General features: G+C 47.4%; 1 protein-coding gene across 2 annotated transcripts in view; it reads right to left on the reverse strand.

Annotated features, from left to right (window-relative positions):
* Positions 1-7,669: 7,669 nt before the first annotated feature.
* The window catches only part of UCK2 (uridine-cytidine kinase 2), an 85,270-nt gene continuing 68,569 nt past the window's right edge, over positions 7,670-24,370 (reverse strand). For both annotated transcript variants that reach the window (XM_001174667.6, XM_054655276.2), the window contains 4 exons: positions 22,938-23,080; positions 16,011-16,108; positions 13,316-13,364; positions 7,670-11,602 (listed from right to left, as the gene is read on the reverse strand). In XM_001174667.6, the coding sequence (XP_001174667.1) occupies positions 11,463-11,602; positions 13,316-13,364; positions 16,011-16,108; positions 22,938-23,080 (430 nt within the window). In that variant the 3' untranslated portion in view covers positions 7,670-11,462. The remainder of the gene's footprint in view (positions 11,603-13,315; positions 13,365-16,010; positions 16,109-22,937; positions 23,081-24,370) is intronic.

The following is a 24,370-nucleotide window of genomic DNA, read 5'->3' on the forward strand; positions in this document are numbered from 1 at the left end:
TTCTATTATGTGCCATTGAACCTAGTCCTCACTGAAAGAGCCTCCCTCAGTGATGTTCAGTATGGTGGGGCTAACTCTCTGGTAGTGGGGTACTTAGGTCTTATGACAAGTTGACACCTTGAGTGAACATTGTCTTCATGCTCCCTGCTAGCTCACAGACATTGCCCCAAGCCTGGCTGACACAGGCTTTGATTCCCTGAATCCACTTTGCTGTTTTCATCTGCTCTAATCTGCTTTCTGGCTTTGTGTGGACATCTTATTTTCCTTACAAATACATTGGTCAGGGCTGAACTCGATCAATTCTTAATACCACTTTGGCCCAGTTGCACTTTGTACTGAAAATAAGTAACACAGTATATGTTTGTGTTATAGTTTTTTTTTTTTTTTTGCTTCCAATTCATGTTATATCGATTATTTCACATGGTCTTCTAAACCACTAAATTGAGGAGGGCAGAGATGACACTCTCATCTCTCAGATGAAGAGGACTGACAGAAGCGAGCAATCTACAAATGTCCCCAGGAAAGAGTGGGGCATTGAGAGTACAGCGAGGGCCCCGACTCTGTGCCTGTCCTGTGCTGCAGAACAGCTCTCCCTCAGTCACTCACTCCTTTATTCCCATTTGTTTTTCAAATGCTTGCCAAGCACCTGCTCTGCAGCAGGAACCTGCCATCCCACGTGTTGGGGACACTAAGAGGAGCCAGACATGCTCCGGGCTCTCAAGGAGCCACCAGTGCAGAAGAGGCCACTCGCCATACACACCCACAGTGCCATGGACAAGCAAGCTGTCAGGGTGGCATCTCGGGGTAGATGATGGAGGTGCAAGGAAAAGGACAATTCCCTGGTGTCTTCCCTTATCTGTTTTTAGGTAAGAACTAGAGCATTCTACTATTTCCTCCTCTTTTCCTTTGATTACCAGTCATTTCCACCTTCCATTCATTCCAGTCATCTCCTCTTAACCTCTGTGGAATAAATGGACTTTAATGTGTTCCCATCTATTCAATATCATTGCAAATATTTTGCCAGTTTATCATATTTCTTTTTGGCAACTTACTGTTTACTTCTCTCCACCCTGGATTTCTTTGAGAGAGATTCACTTTCTCTTCATCCATTCCTTAAAACATTTACTCTTCCTGCTATGAGGTGACCCCATCTCCCATCACTATATCCTCTGAAGCCTTCATGTTCCAGGCCTTCCTCTCCTCGGCTCTGGTTAGCTGTCCTCCTGGCATCACTCATCACTGGGCTTTCAGAGGCGGAACCCCCAAAGCCTGAGTTTCTCCTGCCTTCCATCAGACTTAGGGCTAGGAAAACATAACCTTTACCAAAAGGCAGTGTGATGGTAGAACATCCACTAGACCAGGGCCTAACCAAAGCCTTGCTCTCTAACTAGCTAACCATGACCTTGGACAAATCACCTTCTTTCTCTGAACCCCAATTTCCCCTTAGGTAAAACAATAGGATTCAACTGCAGCCTTGCCCAGCCCTGACATAATTCTAACTATATTGACCGGTGCTGCCCAGTGACATGGCCACTAGGCATGTGGCCATTGAGCCCCTTGACATGTGGTTAGTCCAAATTGAGATGTGCCATGAATGCAAAATAGACACACCAAAGACTCTGTACAAAAAAAGCATGCAAAAATCTCATGAATAATTTTATATTAATTACATATTAAAATAATATTTTGGATAGTTTATATGAATAAAATATAATGCAAAAATAAATTTCACCTGTTTTGAGTTTTTTGTTTTGTTTTTGTGTGTGTGTGACAGGGTCTCACTCTGTCACCAAGGCAGGAGTGCAGTGGTGTGATCACAGCTCCTGCAGTCTCAAACTCTCAAGCTCAAGTGATCGTCCCACATCAGCCACCCAAGTAGGACTCTAGGTACGCACCACGATGCCAGGAGTCTTACTATGTTGCCCAAGCTGGTCTCAAACTCCTGGCCTCAAACCATCCTCCCACCTTGACCTCCCAAAGCACTGATTACAGGCACGAGCCACTGCACCCAGTCCTGCCTTTTACTCTTTTAAAAGTGGTTCCAAGAATGTTTTAAAATTGTTTCTACTGACCAGAGCCAGTACAATTATCTCACAAGAAGCCTAGCACCACTGACTGAGGCTCAGCTCATTCCACAGGCAGGGTAAAGAGGAAAATCTTCGGTCTGCCTTAGTCTCCAGGTGACTAGGATGATTTGGATCTGGACAGGGGTTCATAACCTGAGGATAAAGCACTGAGCAGAATTCAGGTAATCCATGAACTTGAAAAATGACATCTATCTTTTCACTATCCTCTAACTGAAAGTTAGCAATTGCTTCCATTATGAAGGCAATTTGTAGGCATCATAGAAATATTGGCTGTATTTGTTTGTCAGCAACAGAAATCAGTTATTTTCATAACACATTATTGTTGTTACAGAATTGCAAAATATCACTCAGGTGCATCACTACCACACAATTTTGGTAGATATTAGACCTGCTGCTGGATCTTGTTATTTGATGTGTTACTAAAGCAACACATACCTTACCATATCCCAGATTTGTCTTTATGTTTTGGTAACTGTATTGCAATTTATTTCCTTTGATATTTGTGGGGTGTTATTTCATGTATGTAAAAACATTCTGAGAAGGGGTCCTTCTGTAGCCTGCTAGAGGGGTTCATGGCACTCCCCCATGAAATATATGTATATAAACCCCAACTGACAAAGATGGGGTATTTTCATCAGCCAGGGTACTGGAACACCCTGAGTAGAGGCGGACACTGGGCCTAAAGGGGTTCCAGGCACGATGTAGACTGTCTCACTAAAGATGCCAAGTGTCCCTCAGCTTGTCTGACCCCCTAGGCAGCCCCTTTAGCTGAAGAATCAGAGGACACAATATTAGACCCTTTCGTTTTGATGCCAGGACTTTTTGATTTTCACTATTTTGAAGAAATGGTGAAACACACACCATTAAATTGTAGGATCCCTTTAAAATTACTAAATAATATGTGCAACAGATATCCTTCCTTACGCCATCCCCGAACCAAACTTCCATATCACAACCTCACCCCAAAGTGGGCATCGGGATTGGCAAAGGGCCCAGAAATGGGTGTGTCTCAGCCTGCGAGGCACAGAGCTCCAGGGGTAGGCCAAGCTCTAAAACCCATTTGATGTCTGATCAAAATATCCTGCTTTGGTTTTACTAAACCCTTCTCTGCAACAGCTGAGTTTAGCCTAGGGGCAGGGCTCTAGCAGTGGCTGCTGAGAAGTCTAGTTTAGGTATTCTTTCCCAAGCCAGCCAGCCACTCCCAGATCTCTGGACAACACAGCCTCACCCACAACCCAAGCACCAGGGACAGACTAGAAGCACAAAATCAGCCACCACTCACTGGGCAGCTCTTGTGCCAACACTGTCCTGCCACTCTACCTGTAAAGTCTCATTCAATACTCTAGGCAAAACAAGGAGGTTAGCCCTGGGTTATGGATGTTGACACTGAAGCCAAACAGCTTCCCCAAGACCAGCTATTAAGTGAGGGAGCCAAGTTTTTAATCCAGGTCTGTTTAACTCCAGAGATATTTCCCCAAACAAGCCACCTCCCCACTTGGTTGAGGCCAGCCAACACTGAGGTCCTTGAGGAGAAGGTGGAGTCCCTTTTACAGAACTCAGCGGATATCAACTAACCAAACATAACTTGTAAACAGTGTTCAGTTCTCTGTAAAGCCCTAATCCAATCCACTGCAGACCTACAGCCGAACAATGGGCTCTTGACCCGGTCACTTTGCTTCTGGGTCTATTTCGTCATCTGTGAAGTGAGAAGCCTGGGTTTAAATGGTTTCCAAGCTCAAGGGAGAGGCTAAGGGGAGGCTCCAGACACCCCTTGCCAGTTTCAACCACACAGCTTTGCTTTCCTCTGATTTGCATGTTGAAACTTCAGGTAAGATTTCCTGAAGGGATCCATAGCCAAAACATGTTTGAAGGCCACTGGGCTCGCTAACTTCTAAAAGCACCCCAGTTCTAGCAGACATCCTAAGGAACATTCCCAGGAAAATTCCAGCCTAGAACCTCCTGGGGTCTGACAACCTTAGAGAACAGTGCTGGCTTTGAATGGGCTTGGGGGCAGCCTCGAAACCCTCTTTCCAGTCTCCATGCAGGCAGGGGAGCTCCTTAAGCAACACATAGGACATTTCTGGGAGAAATGGGATCCCCAACACAATGAACACTATAGATTTTAATGGTCTATATGGTTAAATACACAAGGCCCCTCATTTCCAACCCCGCCTGTTCATCTGATTCATCTGTACAGTTTGTTATAAAAGATTCCCTCCCCAACATGGCAAAACCCCATCTCTACAAAAATAAAAAAATAGTTGGGCATGGTGGTGCACACCTGTAGTCACAGCTACTCAGAAGGTTAAGGTGGGAGGATCGCTTGAGGCCAGGAATCTGGGGTTGCAATGAGCCATGACCATGCCACTGCACTCCAGCCTGGGCAACAGCAAGACCCTATCAAAAAAAAAAAAAAATTCCCTCCCTGGAATTCTCAGGAATGGATCCCACTAAAGTTTTTAAACAAGCCCACCCACTGATTATGATGGCCATCTTGTGGAACCACTACAACAGATGGTAGCAATAGAGAAATTAAGAGGGTCAGCTTCCATCTCCCCTAGTGAAGACTTTAATAAAAGATTTTCCAAAAGCCAGGTGCTGTGGTGCATGCCTATAGTCCCAGCTACTCAGAAGGCTGAGGCAGGAGGATCCATCCCTTCAGCCCAGGAGTTCAAGACCCACCTGGGGAACAGCAAGACCTGCCCCATCGCTTAAAAAAATTTTTTTTCCAGAAAAAAAAGAGACTTCTAGGGACATTCCAACAACTCTCATAAACCATGGTAGCCAAGCATATGCCAAGTTCAGCAACCGAAACAACCTTCCTGTTGCAATCTGAATCCCACCATTAGATGGCAGGCACACATCAGACAACCTGACTATACAGCCTGTCCTACTTCCCAGCAGTTGCTTTGGGTTTAAATCAAGTTTCCTTCTCAGTAAAACTGGAGCATGACCACATTCCTTATATATTTCGCAGGACTGTTTTAAGGATAAAATGAAAAGTGTAACGAGAGCTGGAAAAGGTGAATATGAACATTACAATGCAAACTGGAAATTTCAGAAACAGAAGAGAAAGTACATGCCATTATAAAGAGAAATCTTGAGAACATCCACAACTACAATTATCTTGGGTGAAAAACTCCTGGGCTTTTCAGCATAGAATTCCACCATCACATGTGAGCTATTTAGGCAGAGGCCATGGTGGCTTTCCCTGGACCAGAACAGTCAGAATTCAGTGAACACTGCATTAAACCCTGCACTGTTTTCATTCTGGGCACCATGTCATAGGCACCATTGGATCTAGTCCAAACACATCCTAATATGAAAAGGCAATGCTAAGCGTGGATTTGACTGTATGAAAAGGGAGTGTGTATAAGGCACAACTTCATATTCTCCTGCCCCTCACCTCCATTCATTTAATTGAGAACATATATCTTGGTTTAGTCCTAACTCACATTTTTTTACTTGGTATTTTGTTATTTTAGTTCATGAAAAAATTATAAGCATATGTGTGTGTGTGTTTATATATATATATACACACGCGCGCACACACACACACACACAATCCAAAATCTAGCAAGTAGCTTTACTTCATTCTGGGTTTAGGAAGTGATCTGATTACAGTCTGCTTTAAAATAGAAATCTAAAGGCTGGGCGCAGTGGCTCACGCCTGTAATCCCAGCACTTTGGGAGGCCGAGGCAGGTGGATCACGAGGTCAGGAGATTGAGACCATCCTGGCTAACATGGTGAAACCCCGTCTCTACTAAAAATACAAAAAAAAAAAAAAAAAATTAGCCAGGAGTCGTGGTGGGCGCTTGTAGTCCCAGCTACTTGGGAGGCTGAGGCAGGAGAATGGCATGAGCCTGGGAGACAGAGTTTGCAGTAAGCCGAGATCGCGCCACTGCACTCCAGCCTGGGCAACAAAGCAAGACTCTGTCTCAAAAAAAAAAAAAAAAAAAAAAAAAAAAGAAATCTAAACATCCCCCCAGCACCAAATAACAGAAATCCATCTCTGGTTCCATCCTCTCAAAGCACTTTCCCACATCCCAAGTCTCCTTCTCCACCCCTTATTTAAAACCTTTCAGCAGGTCCTAACAAGTTTCTTTTAATCTGCCCCAATTAGGGTTTGATTAAAGCAGCACTAGTCAAACAGGCGTCTCCTCCTAGCTGTGGAGCTGGAGGATGGCTCAGAGGATGTTGTGACACAAGGGTGGGGAGACAAAAATAAAAAATCAACTCTGGGGCATTACTGGCCTGCACCACGGTCCCCTCTAACTACAACAAAGGTGCAGAAACACACTGTGAGAACCAACTGGCATCCCAAGCAAAGCATCAAAGTCCAGAGGTGGTCGGCTTGGGACAGGTGAGACTGCGAGCAGTGCAGAGGGAAACTGAACCACAGCTAAGCACCGGCTTGCACGACCACCGCCTGTGTGACACCAGGCAAGCCACTCACTGTGACACACGATGTCTTCACCTGCCAGAAGTTGACAATGCTTACATTAGCTCTTGCAGGGGCACCTGCATGTTGTTTAAAATAGCCACCTTTTGAGGGCAGATCCTGTTAAAAACCTGCTAAATTCACAGATGGGGTTGCACCTGTCAGAGTGGAGTGAGTGGCTAGAAAGAAAATGGCTCTGCTCATCAATGACAGTCATTGGGTGCCTGGTAGGCAGTGGTAGAAGAGTTGAATGAGAAGCTAAGAAAGGTGGCAAGCTGATAGGGGATAGGGCACCACAAACAACAGAGAAGCCGTATTTTTTTCCTTTTTTTTTTGAGACAGTCTTGCTCTGTTGCAGTGGTGTGCAGCGGTGTGATCTCAGCTCACTGCAATTTCTGCCTCCTGCGTTCAAGTGATTCTCGTGCTTCAGCTTCCCGAGTAGCTAGGATTACAGGCATGTGCCACCACACCTAGCTAATTTTTGTTTAGTAGAGATGGGGTTTCACCCTCTTGCCCAGGCTGGTCTCAAACTCCTGGCCTCAAGCAGTCCTCCTGCCCTGGCCTCTCAAAGTGCTGGGATTATAGGCATGAGCCACCACACCCTGACAAAAGCCAATCATCTATCTTTGGTGGGTAGCCTAGGTCTTTGAAAAACAGGGATAGACACACACATACATACATTCACTGCGTGTGGACAACATGCAACTGTTTGTGTTGTTATAATGTAAACTTTCCTCATCTTCCACCCACCTCCCTCAAAAAAGTTTACTTTAAAAGGGTTTGAGCAAGGAAGGGGCTGGGTCACCAGCCTAAGGAAGGCAATGGGGCAGAGGCCAGGTAAACTGGATGGAATCAGGGGAACATAGCGCCAGGTTGTCCTAAGAACCAAAGGCTCCCAGAAACCCTGGCCCGGGCTTCCCACTTGACAAGAACTGCAAGTCCACTAACCTGAACCAGTATCTGAGCCCAGGTGAGGCCTGGGGTCTGCCCCACATACACCCCAGGATCATGAGGCTTCATGACAGCAGGCCCAGTGACATCTACACCACACATGCACAGCATGGCCCTTCCTGAGCCACTTGGGCCTCACAGCCAGGATTCGGTCGCTGCTCTGGGCCAAGCATCACACAGAAGGCGAGAGCCTTTTTGTCTGTCTTTATTTACAGCAAAGTACATAATATGTGGTCACTTTGTAACCACTAACAATAAAGGTAGGGTGGTAAAAAGAAAAGGGAGAGGAGCAAGCATCTTAAAAGGGGGGGAAAAAAAGCCTAAGTCTGTATTTAGCTACTCACCCTGCTCCTGAGGCAGGACTGGGTAGGCACTCCCTGCCTCTAAGACCACAGCCAAGCTGACCTGGAATGCCAGTCCCCGGTATGAGGAGGGCAGCAGAACGCCCAGAGACAAAAGATTAAAGGGGACTGAGCTCTGGATGCATCCACTTATGCTTTGCCAGACAGTTCCCTTCCTTGTTTTGTTTGAATGCTTCCCCCACCCCGCCCTGAGCAAAGTGTAAAGGGCAGCGGTGGTACAGAAGTACAGGCAGTCCCTTCCAGAAGCAGTCCTGAACCGCATAACCCACCTACCTAGCTGCTCCTCAGCCTGCCCAGTTCTTGGCCCTGGAATCTTTAACAGGCACATAGGAGATTCCAGGGCAGAGGAAAATATTTCCCTGCAAGAGGCTACTTCCCTCCAACAGCTGTGAGGGCCAGTGCAGGTCAAGGTTGCTAAATCAAGGAAAGTGCACAAGGGCAAGAGAGGTCATATACAAACCAACCAGGCTTCCGGCCCTCCTGCTGCCCGACTGCTCCGAGGTGTACACAAGCCTCCAGCCGGACCCAGCAGCCTAATGAAACTCTGGCAACCTATCCTGGGCGTGGCCACGAGTATCCAGCTCCAAGCCCAAGTGAGGCGGGGAGTCAACTTCCCCATGATTGCCAAGTGGCCAAGACCAGAAGCAGGGACGATTGGGTTAGTTCTGCGGCAAGGTGAACTGGAGACCCTGTCTCTGCCCTCCTTCCCTGGCCTGTCCCACAGACATCCCGTTGTTTAACCCACTGCCTTTGCAAGGACCTGCTCTGTCCACTCCAAATCAAAGGATACTTGCATCCTTCTTACACAGACTCCCATCTCTCTGCTCATAGTGGTCCCAGGCTGCCCGAGAAAAAGAAACTTGGGTCAGTAGAAGGCTCATTAGTGTGAAGGAGTGAGAGGCCAGGCCTTCCTGTGACATAATGCTTCTATGCTTGTTTCCTAAACACTTGGTCCACACACAATACCTGGGCAGGAAGAGAGAACCAAGCACCACTGGATGGCTCTGGAGCCAGGGGACTTCTATGCACATACAACCAACATCACCCCACTCTGCTCATCTGTGCCTCCACCCTGAACAGCAGAGTACCTAGATGGCAAATGTCATGGTTTCTGGTCCACTAATTCTACTCCGGACTCTCCATGGAATCAGAGACCCAGAGGCTCTTAAAAAACTAAGACCATTGTTTGTTCCATAGAAAGCTCAAGTTCAGATACAGAGTTGGCCAAATGCTGGGCTGCCACGGAGGGGTAGAGCCTTCCATCCCTTCCTTGTTCCAGAAACAGTGTGTCACAGACCCCAGCAGACACTGTTCATTGTCCCCAGCCAAGCCACCAAGAATTGGTGATCATTTGACAAGGGGCAGGGCAGCCCTTATAGCTGTTTCCAAGCTAGGAGTGGGCTATTCAGAGATATTGGAGGCTTGGTCCCAACACCACAGGTAGATGAGGAAGCAGCTAGGTAAAGGCTCAGAGATGAGACGAGTCCATCTTCCAAGGCAGTGGGATAAACAGCCAAGGCACTAAATGGTTTGGCACCTGGGAGCTTCAAGTAAAGTTGAGCATGCTGCCCACTGAAAAGCCAAGGCTCTCCCAGACACGGGTGGGCTTCACCTGAGCACGGCCCAGTGCCATCAAGGCCAGGGGCCCTGTGTCCTCAGGATGCTAACCCAGGCCTGCATTCCCTGCTTCATCTCAGAACTGATCAAGGCATGACTACAAGGATAATGATTGATCCTGAACTGATCTTGGTGAGCACCGGCTTTCAAAGGAGGCATCTTAGGAGCCTTCCGTTGCTCCAAGTAGGCAGCTGCTGTGACTGGGAGCTCCCTTCAGAGCCTGCATGGTCTCCTGAAAGTCTCCGGGTGGCAAGCTCTGTTGGGGACCAGGTTTGACTTTTTAAAATAGCAAAACAGATTTAGAGTCAAACTGAGCCCAGAAACGGGGAATCAGACTGGATGGTGCTGAGTCTGGGGGAAAATCTGGTGTGACCAGGTAATAATGGAGACCAATTTACCTGAATGGCTCGAACAGGCTCTGAGAGCAATGGGAAGAAAAGGTTCTCCAAAATGTTTCTGGCAATGGCAGCCACAGTGGGATAGCTAAGGGCACAGTCCACCAAGCACTAGGGTGGTCAACAATGAAATGAACATCTCTGGCTCTTCTGCGGTCAGAAACTGAGGCTCGGGACTCTATAACCAGAACTCCTTCAGGCTCACTTGGGCTCCTCTCCACCCAGAATGTCAGGAATCTGTACTTCCAGAGAAAACACTACCACCAAGCAGCGGCTCTCAGGAAAGCTAGAAATCTCCACCCCAAATATTTCAACCTCAGACTCCAACTTAGGTACCTATGATTTAAATACTCTCCTTTTAAATACTTTTTAAAAACTGCTTTTCCGAGCCCCTTTTATGCTCTGCAGTTGCCATATCCACTAGGTGGTATTGCAAATAAGTAAATCATCCTGGCCATGATGCTGCTAGTGAGAATCCCTGACCAAGTTACTCTCCTCACCTCACTGCAAACCTCCAGGAAACAGAAACTACTACCCCTCCACAGACAGAGCTCCCCTGCCACTCCATGAGGCGCTGCTGCCGGCATCAGTTACCGAAGCCCTCACCCACACCCAGCCTGCAATGGTCCACTCTATATTCCACAATACAGGAAAAAGCCCAAGGAGTCAGATCAGTTACGCCCCTGGGATGCAGAAAGAACCAGTGATTCTTCAGATATGACAGCAGGCAAAGTTCTGCCCTCTCCTTCCCATCTTCTATCAGGAAGCGATCCCATAAAATCTCTTCCAGGGAAGGAAAGAGGCAGCTCTGGCTTCTTGGAGAGACAGAGAAGCAGGAGGGTGAGGAAGGAGTCACCAAGCTATCCAAGCAGCCAGAGGCGAGAAGGTGGGAGCAGGGCAGGAAGAAAATGCAGAAGACTTGTTCTCCTCAGTGGGCCTCTTCCCTGAGTTTGATTTTTGAGTTGAGATTTTACCTAATTTCAACTCAAAAAAAAAGAAAAGAAAAAAAAAAAAAAGACAAGAGTATCTCTCATTGACATATCACTAAGCTCCAGCTCCAAGAGTGGCATGTGACAGAGGAGGCAATCAAGGTTTTCCAACCCCATTCCCATCAAGTTCCACGGGGCACTCAAAAGCAACTGGACCTTAGCCACCCTCCCTGTCTCTCACAGATGCCCGAGCCTCCCCACCCTGGGACACAACAGGCAATTTCCCCTTGGTGAAATTCCAGCTCCAGTCCTAAAACACTCAAGTACAGACCCTTCTGCAAAATACTTATGGCAAACAGCTTTACAGTATTTGTACATTTACACAAAAATAGATCCTTTTTTATATATATATGTATTTATAACTGGTTACACGTTGGATTCATAATTAGGCATCACCAGTAGTAGTTGGCACAGTTTTGTTATTTAAGCTCAGGGTCAAGTTCTGTTTCATTTTGTCGTTCCAAAGTACAAAAAGAAAAAAAAAATCAAAGGCATTTCATCTCCATGGTGTTTTCTTAAATACAGTAATGTCATAGGAAACAGTATGTACAGATGAGCAGTGCCTCCTGACCCCTCCTCTGTCTCTTGGAGATAGGGGCTGGGGTCCGATGGAGACGGGTCAATGCGGCCTGCTGCTGGACTCCGATGCCTGCCTCTTGCGTGAAGGGGTGTAGCCGTTGAGACAGCCATTGGTCTGCCGTTTGGAGGGCCCTCCATTCAGGATGTCCTGGATGTGCTGCACGATGAGGTTGATGGCCACTGTGGGGCAGAGACCAGCAGAGCGTTACGGGTGCAGGCATGGGTGCAGGGGTGAGTGTGGGAGTCTGTCTGGGGGAAGGGCATGCAGGAACCACAGTAGAAAGACTTCCAGGGAAGTGGCTCTGCCACTTGCAGGCAAGTCATCCAACTTCCCAGTGGCTCTGCCTGAGCGAATACGATCCTCCTCCTTCACAGGAGGGCTCTAAGGAGTAAGATAGACAATGCCTACCACAGAGTAAGCCCTTAAGAATGGGCTTCTTATCAGGAGATGATCAGTCACCACTGGATGAAGCACTCGGGCCAAAGTCTGCAGACGTGGTAACCAGCCATGGTTCTGACACATCAATTAGCTATGAGACCTTTCCACCAGGGAACCTTCCAGTTTTCCATCCTAAGACAGAGCATCCCTATGGAAGGCCCTCTTTCCCTCCAAAAAACATAATGCAGAGAGCTATCTTTTATTAGCATTAGAAATAAATTATATACCTCAACCAAGAGGTCAATTTAACATCACCAAAAATGGAATACACATCAAATGCTTTCTGATGTGATACACAAAGAGGACCACGCCACATCTCTCCTGGGATAATTCCTTCAGACTGTATAAGCTCATGAAACCAATCATAAGAAAACAAAAGACAAACCCAAATTGAAGACCATTCTACCAAACAATGGGCCTGTACGCCTCAAAAATGTCTTAAAAAACAAAAGATAGGGAACATCTCCAGGTTAAAAGAGGTCATATCAATGGTAAATGTCTTGAATTTAATGACTGCATTGTGCTGATGAATAAGAATGCCTTTGTTCTTAAAAAATACAGGGTTAAATATTTATTGCTATAACTTACTCCCAAACAGCTCAAGAAATAATCTTTTTAAATGGAGGGAAAATTAAATAAATTCTAAAGAGAATGAAGAAACCAGGTCCTATTTTACAGATCAACTTTGCCTCACTACGCCTAGTCCAGAGACATTCATACTTCCTAGACAGGCCAAAAAAATAAATAAAACAACGGGGCCAGGTGCTATGGCTCACGCCTGTAATCCTAACACTTTGGGAGGCTGAGATGGAAGGGTCGCTTGAGGTAGGAGTTTTAGACCAGCTTAGGCAACATAATGAAACCATCTCTACAAAAACACTTTTTTAAAATTAGTGGACCGTGGTGGTGCAAGCCTGTAGTCCCAGCTACCGGGAGGCTGGGCCCAGGAATTGGAGGCTGCAAATGAGCTGTGACTGTGCTACTGCACTTCCATCTTGGTGACAGAGCAAGACCTCGTCTCTAAAGTAAAATAAAATAAAATGAAAAATAAGTACAATAACGGTAGCAACGAGCTCCCTTTAGAAAGGGCTACCGTGATGGCAGGTCATTCTAAATTAGATCAAGGAGGGAATCTGCTTTTGCTAAAAGGTGGCCTCAGAAGCAAAGTACCCAAGTGTCATCATTGGGAAGTGATAGTAAAAGGTAATCTACAGCCCTCTATTCTGCCAGAGAAGCACAAGTGCATGTCTGTCCCCGTAACACATGGGTGCCTACACCCAGGGACCTGTTCCTGAGGCCAGACGTGTAGGTGGAAAGGTTCTGCTGGCTCACAATCACAGACAAGCAGGGCAGCTATGTCTGCAGAGCCCTGTAGGGTCACCACATCCTGCCCCAAATTATGACTGACAAAGGGCAGACATTATACTCCAGGATGACACTCTGCAGGGACTCACCCAGATTATCTGCACCTCTAGGGATGATCACATCAGCATACTTCTTTGTCTGTGGAGAAAGACAGTTAATATGCATTAACACAGTTAAGAGACAACTGGCCCGAGACCCTCTCCAAGGGAATATGGGGAAAGGGCAGCATTCATACTAGCGAGCCCAGAAGAGCACCTTTTAAGGCTTCAAATATAATATTGTTTACAACTTCACAGTGAATGCATCTATTAATAGAAATTTGGGGAAACCTAAGGAAGTGCCTTGTTTAGCTGAAATGTGAATGAAAGAAGATAAGCAGGGAATGAGGAAAATGAGAAAGAAGGATTGAAGACTTTCATGTATCAGTGAGGGAAAATGGTCCAGACTGAGTGGTTAATCCAAAACCAGTTCATAATTCGATTGATAACTATCTACCATGGATTTTTATCCACTTTATCTACATTACAAGAATTTAGCTTTTATTCAAGTTCTCTCTCACTCTCTCTTTTTTCATTTTTTTAAGACAGCGTCTCACTCTGTCACCCAGGCTGGAGTGCAGCAGCATCATCACAGCTCACTGCAGCCTTGACTTCCTGAGTTGGGGAGATCATCCCACCTCAGCCTCCTGAGTAGCTGGGACTACAGGCACCCGCCACCACACCCAGCTAATTTTTGTTATTTTTTATAGAGAGGGGGTATCGCCATGTTGCCCAGGCTGGTCTCAAACTCCTGGGCTCAAGCGATCCACCCACCTGGGCCTCCCAAAGTCCCAGGATTACAGGCGTGAGCCACCGCACCCAACCAAGTTCTCATTTCTAACGCTGAACACTGTTTCAGCTTATGACCTATGCAGAGAACATGGTCTTTGAAGCCAAACACTTAATTGCCTCTATTCCACTAGGACAAATATGAACTAGAAAAACCCAAACTTTCCAGGGGACTGGTTCACCTTGGACTTTTACACATAGTCTGAAACATGACACTGTTCACTCCTAGCACAGGGTAAAACCAGAAAAAGTATTCTTCACTGATGACCAGTTCATAGGTTCTATTATTACCCAATTTTTAAAGAAAGAAAGTCAGGCCACAAAGAGGCATATTTCTTTTTTCTTTTTCTTTTTTGTTGGTCCAAATTTACTGAGATTTTGTAGACCATTCTACAAGTAACTGCATCCTGGCATACAAACTAAGTCTAGCATAAGAACACATAAACCACACCTCAAGCGTGTGGGCATCTTACTCTGTGCAGCCTCTGCCCTAGGATTGCTGAAAGGCAACGGTGTCAGCCCCAAACCCAACTTGAACTGAGCAGACATTTATCAGGTCCAAGTTCCTGGCTTACAGGGGAATGAGCTGATCTTCCCTGAGCAAAGAGTGGCTGGACAGTGGAAGCAAGCAGAAATAACCCAGAAAACGTCTGCAGAATTTTTAGCTTTGTTACAACTAAGTTAAACGTAGAAAACTGACAGTTAACTATGACTGATATCCAATAATAAATTCATTTTGTGTTCTTATTAAGTCAAAAATAACAGGAGAGGTCCTCAGATAGATAACTGGGTGGAAAGAAGTTCACAGCTCCTCAGCCCCCTCTGGTCTCTTTCCAGTAACCTACTCTTGTAACCCAATAGTCTCCAGGGCAATGGATAGGGCATCAATGTTACTCCGTTGGCTCAAAAAGTCCACCTGTCCCGCATTTAAACCAAAGTCAAGTATGGGTTGCTGTAAAAGCTACTAACATCCTTAAAGAAACAAAGACAGTTTGAGATATTTTCCCAGAAGAAAAAGAATGAAGTTTATTGTTAGAATAAATAGGGAAATTCCAATACCCATCCTTACTCTAAATCTTCAATGTCTTCAGAGATTCCAGCCTTCCCAGTGTATCTCAACCAAGACCAGGTTAAGTCTCAACCTCTTCCTTCCCTTCCTCCCGGTCTCAGAGCTTAACTATAAATAATTCAGGAGCCAGACCATGGTTTGGCCAAGCTGGAGAAGACTCATTGACTCAGTAGGATTCTCCTGAGTTAAATACTTCTCCTTCGGCAGCCCCAGCACACCACACCTCTTGTCTCTGGTAGCCTTCCCTCAACATGCCCCTTCCTGTCTTTCCTGGGCTGAGGGCCAACTCTCTGTGTTCTTCCTTCTCTGAAAGCCACCTCACTAGAGAATTCCTAGCTACCACAGGAAGGACTGGTGAGTCTGCAAGGGTGAAGGGAAGGAAGCTTATTCCAGTAAGGCATGACAGTCTCCAAATGGGAGCTAAAGACAAGCTCAAAGCAGGGCTCACTGGTGATGGCAGGAGAGGCTCAGAAGGGAACATCTCAGGGCACAGCACCCAGTGCATCCATACGTCACCCATTGCAGACCCTTCAGAGATCCAAATGGCTGAGGACTCTCCTTGGATATGATACACCCTCAGTAAAGGGTCTCACACCATGACCCCACCAAGCAAGAAACCTAGAACTAGCTGGGAATTAAATGACCTGCCTAAGGACTGGCAGGACCCTACAGGGCTACCCAAAGAAAGAACAGCAGGACAGGGCTCCTGGAGAACACAGAGGACACAAGGACCAAGGGCTGCCCTCTCTTAGGACTTCAGGACAGAGGATCACTCAGAGAGAGGAGTGAGATTCAGGCAGGGGAGCTCCACAAACTTGCACACCTTCGTTTATATCATCAAATTTTAAATTCTACATTCAACAAAAACAAACCAAGAACACAACTCACTGGCAAGCAGAATTCCTCAAAGGCAGGCTTGACGAACGTAATGTACTGAGATAAAATCTGCTCAAGATCCCTGCCTCTCTCGCTGATGTCCCTTAATACTGTAAGAGAAGGGAAAACAAGAATCAAAAAACGGTGTAGGAGCCAGCACACACCCGCCCTTCATGGGGTGGACCTAGCTCCCACAGGCTCCACAATTACTCTAGATGATTCTCAAGCTGGAATCCTGAGAGGCTTGACCAAGAGCAGATCAGCAGTGGCTTCGGAAAAGACAAGTTACATTCTGACATCTTACAATGGTCAAACTTGGCAATGACACATGCTCTTTGAAACAAAAGGCTGTCCATGGAGGCCAACAGCCTTCTTGTTTCAAGCAACATTTGCTCCAAACAAAATTTCAGTGTGAATTTTTTAAAAAAGCAGGGCACTCCTGGAGAGCTCACTGTTAACAAGAAGCAATCTGGGCCCCGAGAGGGCTGGGCTGCACGCTGCCTCCTTGCATGCACTTACCTGCGTTCAGAAGTCCAGCGACCCACTGATCAGGCATCAGCTCACTGCTCCCAGCTCCCACCCATGCCCCCTCTGCAGCATGGAGCCCAGGCCAGGCTGAGGGCCCAGCCATGGTTAACCATTTCCACCTACCTCATGCACAGAGGTTTGCCAAAAAAAAAAAAAAAAAAAAAAAAAAATCACTCAGTGAAAGATAAGAAAACCATGGTCTAGAGAATGGTGGGCTGGGGCTGAGATGAAGCCCAAATTGACAACAAACTCACCATCTTCTGTCTTCTACCTTCTTCCCCCGGTCAGTTTTATCCAGGGGCTTTTACCATTCTTTTTTTTTTTTTTCTTTTAATACAAGGTGTCTTGCTCTGTCACACAGGTTGTAGTGCAGTAGCACAGTCATAGCTCACTACAGCCTCAACTTCCTGGGCTTGAGCAAGTGATCCTCCCACCTCAACTTCCCAAGTAGCTGGGACTACAGGCACACACCACCTCAATGGACTAATTTTTTGTTTGTTTGTTTTTGAGACAGAGTCTCATCACTCTGTCACCCAGGCTGGAGTGCAGTGGCGCGATCTCAGCTCACTACAACCTCTGCCTCTGGGGTTCAAGCGATTCTCCTGCCTCAGCCCTCCGAGTAGCTGAGACTACAGGCACCTGCCACCACGCCTGGCTAATTTTTTGTATTTTTAGTAGAGATGGGGGTTTCACCGTGTTAGCCAGGATGGTCTCGATCTCCTGACCTCCTGATCCACCCGCCTCAGCCTCCCAAAGTGCTGGGAATTACAGGTGTGAGCCTTTTTTTTTTTTTTTTTTTGGGGGGTAGACACAGGGTCTTGCTTTGTTGCCCAGGCTAGTCTTGAATTCTTGGGCTCAAGTGATCCTTCTGCCTCGGCCTCCCAAAGTGCTGGAATTATAGGCAGCCCATACACTCTTTATTAAATAGAGTCTTCTGTCAATAAATAGAAAGAAGACTGATCACCCTCGTTCTGCCGCTGTACATGAGACTTAGTTTCCCCATGAGTAGGGAGTTTGGAAGTAGATTCTCTTAATTAAAACTGCCTCTCTTTGCAGATGTCATTTTAAATGCTATCTTAATCTAACCTTATCATCTGAGCTGCTAAATCTTTCACCCCAAAAAGTTACCACATCCATCTACAATCATTTGCAGTGGCTCTTCAGCTCCTTCCCAACCATTTCTCAGTGAATAGACTCAAATGTTGGGTGAAACTCACTGTAAACGAACACGGGGTATATCTGTGACGGAACTTCTGAAAGCCATTTGTCTAAATAATTCTGTCTTTATACACACATGCACAGGTGCATGCACAGAGAGGACAGGGAACGGGGAGGCTGTCACGGCTATGATCCAGGCTGACAGGACATCTATAAGATGAGAAGGTGAGAAAATTGTCAGGAAATCCACATTTCCAGAAAGCCGGGCACTAATGATGCTGCCATTCGACTTTTGTAACAGCTCCTCGATTTACGAAGTGTTTTCTCCATGGGAGACCTGGTAATAAAACAGTTGGTTGGTCGCTAATGTGTCAGGACTTGCCCACCCAGCCCAGCAGCAGCCTTCTCCAGCCAGGAAATGGTTTTCCCCACCCCTGCAATGCTGGACCTGGGCTCCTGCTGCCGACCTGCTGCTCTGGCAGATCTGCTGGGAGACTCGCCAAGAAGGAGCCCTAAGGAGCTGCCACGTGGCTCACCCCCCAGAAGTACCCAGAGCTCCGGCACACGTGGCTAACCAGAGTAGCACCGCCAAAACACACAGCCAGCACGGCCTCCAATTCTTCACACGTCTCCAGATAAAGCCCAAAGAAAAAAGGAAACCAGATCAAAAGGGTATCAGAGCTAGGGAAAAAACAAACACACCCGTGCTTGGGCAGCTTTTACTTAAAGCCCTGCAAACGCCTGATGCTGGATTGTTTTGCAACACATGCTTTTCATACAATTGCTGAAGGCCTTAGCACTGGAGGAAGCTTTGTCCTTCTCCCAGCACACACACACACACACACACGTGCACACACACAAACACACATGCACACAAACGCACGCACGCACACACAGTGCACGTCCACACCCTGTCACGTAGTCCTCCTACTGCCCTCAGCCTGGGCCTTCAGCCCCCTTCCTTCTGTAGACCTGGTGGCTTCAGCTGTTTTGTCACTGGAGAGAGGAAACTGGTCGTGCAGAAAGTAGGAGGAGGAGGTAAATCACAGTGAAGCTGCTCTGTAGCCCAAAAGCTGCTTCTTGTTCTACCTCTATGGGCTCTGGGGGGAAAACTGCCCTGGACCTGAATCCTGACCCCAATAACTCCTACCTCTGTGAACTTCGACAAGTGACTTTAACCTCTTTGAATCTTAAGTTCCTTAACTATAAAACAGGGACAATAATGGTACCTTCCTCATAAAGTTACTATTCAGGAATACAGAGATGTGCATAAAACTCTTCAGCACCATAGCTGGCACCTTAGCACATGTTCAATAAGCATGTGTTCTATGATGATTACGACCACAACAGAACCTGAGGACGCGTTGGGAGGGCAGTGCCTCCCTGACAGAGCAGCTCAACACCGTGGGAGCGCGGGAACCTCGAATTCAGGTAAGCAGGTCAGACCCAGCTGAGCGGGGGCAGCAAAGGGAAAAAGGAGTCCTGCAGGGCAGCTGGAAAGGCAGGTTGCCACGCGGGAAGGGAGAGCAGGACACAAGCACATAGGACAACATATGTGAGGAAGGAAAAAAAGCAAGGAAGACAGGGAATAGTCTCACTACAGCTTCCACACTGGAAAAGCAAATAGGGAATGGGTCAGAATGTTGCCCAGACACTGGGAACACGCAACATCATAAGGCCTTGCCCACCTCTGCTCCCCAAGAACCTCCGATAGAACTATCACCTCAGGCAGACTGTGCCTCCCTGAGCCAAGGACAACAGAGGGCCAGCCAGTTCCCTGCACTGAAAGGCCCTGCTCCTCAGGCAGAGTCAGGAAACAGGGCCGCGCCAAGGACTGAGTCCAAACAAGGTCTTGGCACAACCTGGAAACCCCAGGGGCTCAAAACCAGCCCCTCCATCACTGCTCTGACCCCAGCACATTTGCTGGGCCAGGACAGGCCTTTTCAGAGGACAGGGTACAGGGCAGGAAGCTACAAGTCTGCCCACATTCCCTGCTGGGCTTCCACATCAGCCCTTCCAAACCCAGACTTGCTCTTTCTGGTTAGCCAAAAGCCAAGAAAGAAACTTAGAGGGACCCAAAATAAAGATAATTCCTCAATGGTGAAGTCAATCACTTTAAAAATCTGATGAGGAAATGTGCTACTCTATAGTAAAAGAACGGGCTGAATCCCCCAAGGCCCAGTGCAGCCCTAATTCTATGAGAACCAGAGAATGATGGATGAGGAAGATGAGGGGTCAGCCATCCTGAATCTCCCTGCCCCACTTCCTCCCTGTCCCCGTATTCAGGGCTCGGTGGTGGTAAAGAGCACAGAGGGAATATGAAGGCAAATGAGGCTAGAAACCAATCCCGAGAAGATCAAGGGTTTCCATCAGGAAGGAGGTAGTTTCCAGGGCTGCTTCACTCAAACACAGATCTCTCTCCCACATGAGGGTCAACTCAGAATCTGGAGGTCACATGCCCAGGAGGGTGTGACAGATGGGTAAAATCATGGAGCTAACTCAAGTCTCCAGGAATGTTCAAGCTCACTCAACAGCTGCTTCTGACTAACCAGCCTCCCTACCCCAGCACCCCCGCACTCCACAAAGCACATGCCAAGCATGTTTTTTGTCCTACGTGGAGAGAGAATGAATTTGTAGAAATAGCATGCAGAAAAGTCCCATGAGTCCATCAGGAAAGTGACTCGGCAGTAGGTGACATGTGAAGTTAGCAGATCTGAAATGAGAAAGCAGAGCCCTGCCCAGGCAGCCTGTTCAGAGAAGGCGGAGAGGCAGAGCTGGCCCTAAGAAACCCCCAGAGGGCCAGCACCATTGTAGGAATTGCTCCTATTTCACATAAGAATCCCATGCAAGAAAGGAAGGGAAAATGTTCTGTTGAACCCACACCGTGATGATCTGTTTGAATTAGACACTAGGATGCACTTTATTTCCAGCGTCTTGCTGCTGCTCAAAACTTGGTTCTAATCTCCTGTGCTGGTTCTTGCACTCCCTGCTGCGAGGCCTCCCTCGGCAGCACTGCATCCCTGAGACTGAGTACCACTGCTGGACTAGTGATGGCATCAGTCTGGGCATCACTAGCTCCTGAGGATGTGACCAGAGCAGATCCCCTTGGAGGACCTAACCAGTCTTGTCAGAAAATTCAGAAAACGAACAGCACCGACCCCTTCAGCAGAAGCAGATTTCTGATCTGCCACATAGATATTTATTGACTAATGCACCACCAGGCATTTTACCTGCATTACCTCTCATCTTCACAACTATCCCAGAAGTACCAATCATAAGACCACATTCTAATAGGAAAATGAGATACAAAAAAGTTAAAACACAATTTGCCCAAGGTCACACATCTAGTAAGTGGTAAAACCAGGATCTCAGCCCAATTCACTGGACTCTAAAATTTATCTGTCCCTGTGTATCACGCTGCCTCTCTAATTTGACAAGCTGACAGGGACACTGAGCAGATCAACCAAAGCAGGGCCGGAGTTTGTGGATTAAGGTGACAAGCCAGGCCCTGGGGCAGAAGCATGAGGGGTTGTCAGGCTCAGAGTTCAATTATCTATCCAAAATGACCATGCAACTCTTACCCAGCCAGAGTCGTGACACTAAAAGCAGGCCTGTCTCCCCTGTATTATCCATAAAGAAACCCAAGCCGGGGTGTCGCAAGAGCCTAGCCACAAAGCTAGCTGGGAAGGGCTCTGCTAGAACTAAAAGTCTCCTCCCATTCCATTCTTTTTTCCATCACACAAAACTAACTGTCCCTCACCCCACCTGGGAGCAAGATGTAGCTCCCACTGACTTAATAGCCTGTGTATCTATTACTACTTAGAAGGGCAAAGCTCAGGACTTGTTTCTGTAGGTTCTACTGGTCTCATGAATAGTTCTTACAATTACAGTGCTAAATGGGATAAACTACAGATCTGTTTCATGAACCGAAAAGAGAAAATTACCCAGACTTTGAAGTCAGAGGGCCCTGGGATACAGCTTATAAAATCTGAAACTGTCAATAATGTGTCCTGTGACTAGGAGCTAACCTCGTCATTTCCTGTGTCTCCCTGCCTCTGTCACACAATGGAGACTCAAACCTTCTCACCTTTCATTCCTCTATTCAGTCGCCTCCACTCACTGCCCTTGCTGGGTCCTGGTCGATTCTAACTCTGCTAATACTCTTCTCATCTCAACTCTGCTCCCTCTCCCACCCATCTAAGGACCACAGCCCTGCCTCTCGTCTAGATCAGCAGAGCAGTCTCCAAAGAGCTGCTCCAGCTACAGGCTTCACTTACATTTCCTTTGTCAGAACCAGTGTCCAACACAGAACAGTGGCCACTTCACTTGCCTTGCTCAGAACCTCACAGTAGCTCTCCCTTGCCCACCGAGAACCAGACTAGAGATCTCAGTCTCTAAAACCAGACCCCAACCTACTTTGTAGTGTCTCTTCATACAACCCTCTGTACACTCCAGGTTCCTGCCACTCTCGGAACAAGCCACTGTCTGTACATCTCTGCCATGCACCTTCATGGGTTGCCTACAGCGTCACCCTACCCCACCACATCCAAGTCCCAACCCTTCTTCCTCCATGAAGCCTCCCAATCTCTCCTGGTGGAAGCAAACTCTCTGCTCAATACCCTATAGAGCTCAGTTCACAGGCTGGGCTCCTCTACCAAGGGGCACTGCTGTGCCTTCAGCACACAAGCACAGGGACTTAGCACAGGCAGGCCCACACTCAGTAGGGCCTGCGGAGGGCACAGCTGACTTCCCTCCTGAGCTGACTGGAAAGAGTGATAATGCCTCCATAAAGCCTGCTGGAAAATAAAGGGCTAGAGAAGCAGGCTAACAGGATGAGCTGCCCAGTACTTCAGGCACAGGGGATCCTATCCTCGGGGGTCCTACAGTTAGTTCCCCAAATCAGAGCATCTTCATTTTGATGTCTTATAAACAAATTGCAAGGAACTAAGCATTTAATCAAACTTTTCCCAGCAAAACCAGATGTCAATGTCTTATTTAGTCTCTGTGACCTCACAAGCCTTTCGTTATCCCAAACAGTAAGTGACTAATCCCTTCTCAAATGTTACCAAGTGTCTGGGCAGCAGGATATCCTGGGGCTGGACTGACGCAGCCGGGCTGGACCATGCGACACACAGCTGCCTCAGGGAAGGCATGGGCTTCAGACTCAGGCGGGTGGGGTCCTGTCACAGGCTCCCAGCTCCCCCGCCCTCAAGGTGGCCACCAACAGGGCCACCTGAGGCTTTTAGAACGCACCTCTGCGTGAGAGCCGGGTGTCCGCATCTGTATCCACAAAAAGCTTCATCTGGAACAGGTCTCGTACCTCCTGGGAGTAGAAGGCCAGGATCCCTTCAAAGAGCACCACGTCTGCGGGATAGACAGTAACTGTCTCCTCCTTCCTGCAAAGCACAGAGCAGATAATGGGCCAAGCCAGGCAGGGGCTAGCAAGACAGAGAACAAGGGCCAGAACATCTGGCTGGGCTGGGTTCTGGGTTCCCTGCCCCCACAGACTTCAAGCGGGGGCTAAAGACTTGGCTAATATGGTCTTACAGAGCCCTTGGACCACCACCAAAGAGCCAAGGGTGATCACGGCCGGACAAAGGTCTCCTTTGACCACTTCTGAGCTTTCACCATGAAACAGAAATACACGGCAGACATCCTTCTCCTTGGAATTAAAAAAACCTGCTGTTGAATGAAGAATAAAGGCAGACAAAAACAGATGTGATTTCTTTTTTTCTCTGAAGGCGTCTCCAGGAATGCTCTCATGGCCTGGCATTTATGGAACCTAACACTCTGAACTTTAAAAACAGAAACTCACAGTTTTCTCTCAACAACTCCACACCCTCCCCGCCAGTCCTGAGGCAATTGAAAGGAGGGGGGAAAGGACAGAAGGGGAAGGGAAGGAGGGAAAATAAAGAAAAGTTTTGGGAAAGAGGATACAGACGAGAAAGCATTTGTGAGGAAGTACAGAATCCCGATGTCTGTCTGGTCTGGCTCTACCCCAAACCAACAAAGTGGCCACAGGTCAATCCTGAGCTCCCTAGAGCTGCTCTTCCTTATCAATAAAGCAGAAATATGCATGACCTCATCCACCCAACCCACATGGTTGGGTAGCCTAGGGCAGGCACTAATTGTAAACATGACTTTTCTTTCTTTTTCTTGTTTTTGGAGACAGGGTCTCACTTTGTCACCCAGGAGGCTGGAGTGCAGTGGCGCAATCTTGGACTCACTGCAGCCTCAACTTCCCAGGCTCAGGCGATCCTCCCGCCTCAGCCCCCTAAGTGGCTAGGACTACAGATGCACACCACCACCCCAGGCTAATTTTTGTATTTTTGGTAGAAACGGGGTTTTACCATATTGTCCAGGCTAGTCTATAACTCCTGGACTCATGCAACCCACCCACCTCAGCCTCCCAAAGTGCTAGGATTACAGGCATGAGCTACCAAGCCCAACCAACATGACTTTTCAAAAAGCAAGAAGGGTGAAACATTGCTAAACGGTTAGGCGACGGGCTTTCACAGATGGCCTTGCTTGTGCTCAGCTTTGCCTTGCTGCAGCTTTCACTGTGTTTTGTCTTTTGATTCTGTCCTATGCCCACCTTATATGTCACCAACTGCCTCTTGCTCAAAATTCACTGAAAATAGAGAAATAATCATCATTGCAAGGTTTTCACTCACCCTGACTAGCAC

The sequence above is a fragment of the Pan troglodytes genome, chromosome 1, assembly GCF_028858775.2.
Source record: "Pan troglodytes isolate AG18354 chromosome 1, NHGRI_mPanTro3-v2.0_pri, whole genome shotgun sequence".
In the NCBI taxonomy this organism is placed as follows: Eukaryota; Metazoa; Chordata; class Mammalia; order Primates; family Hominidae; genus Pan; species Pan troglodytes.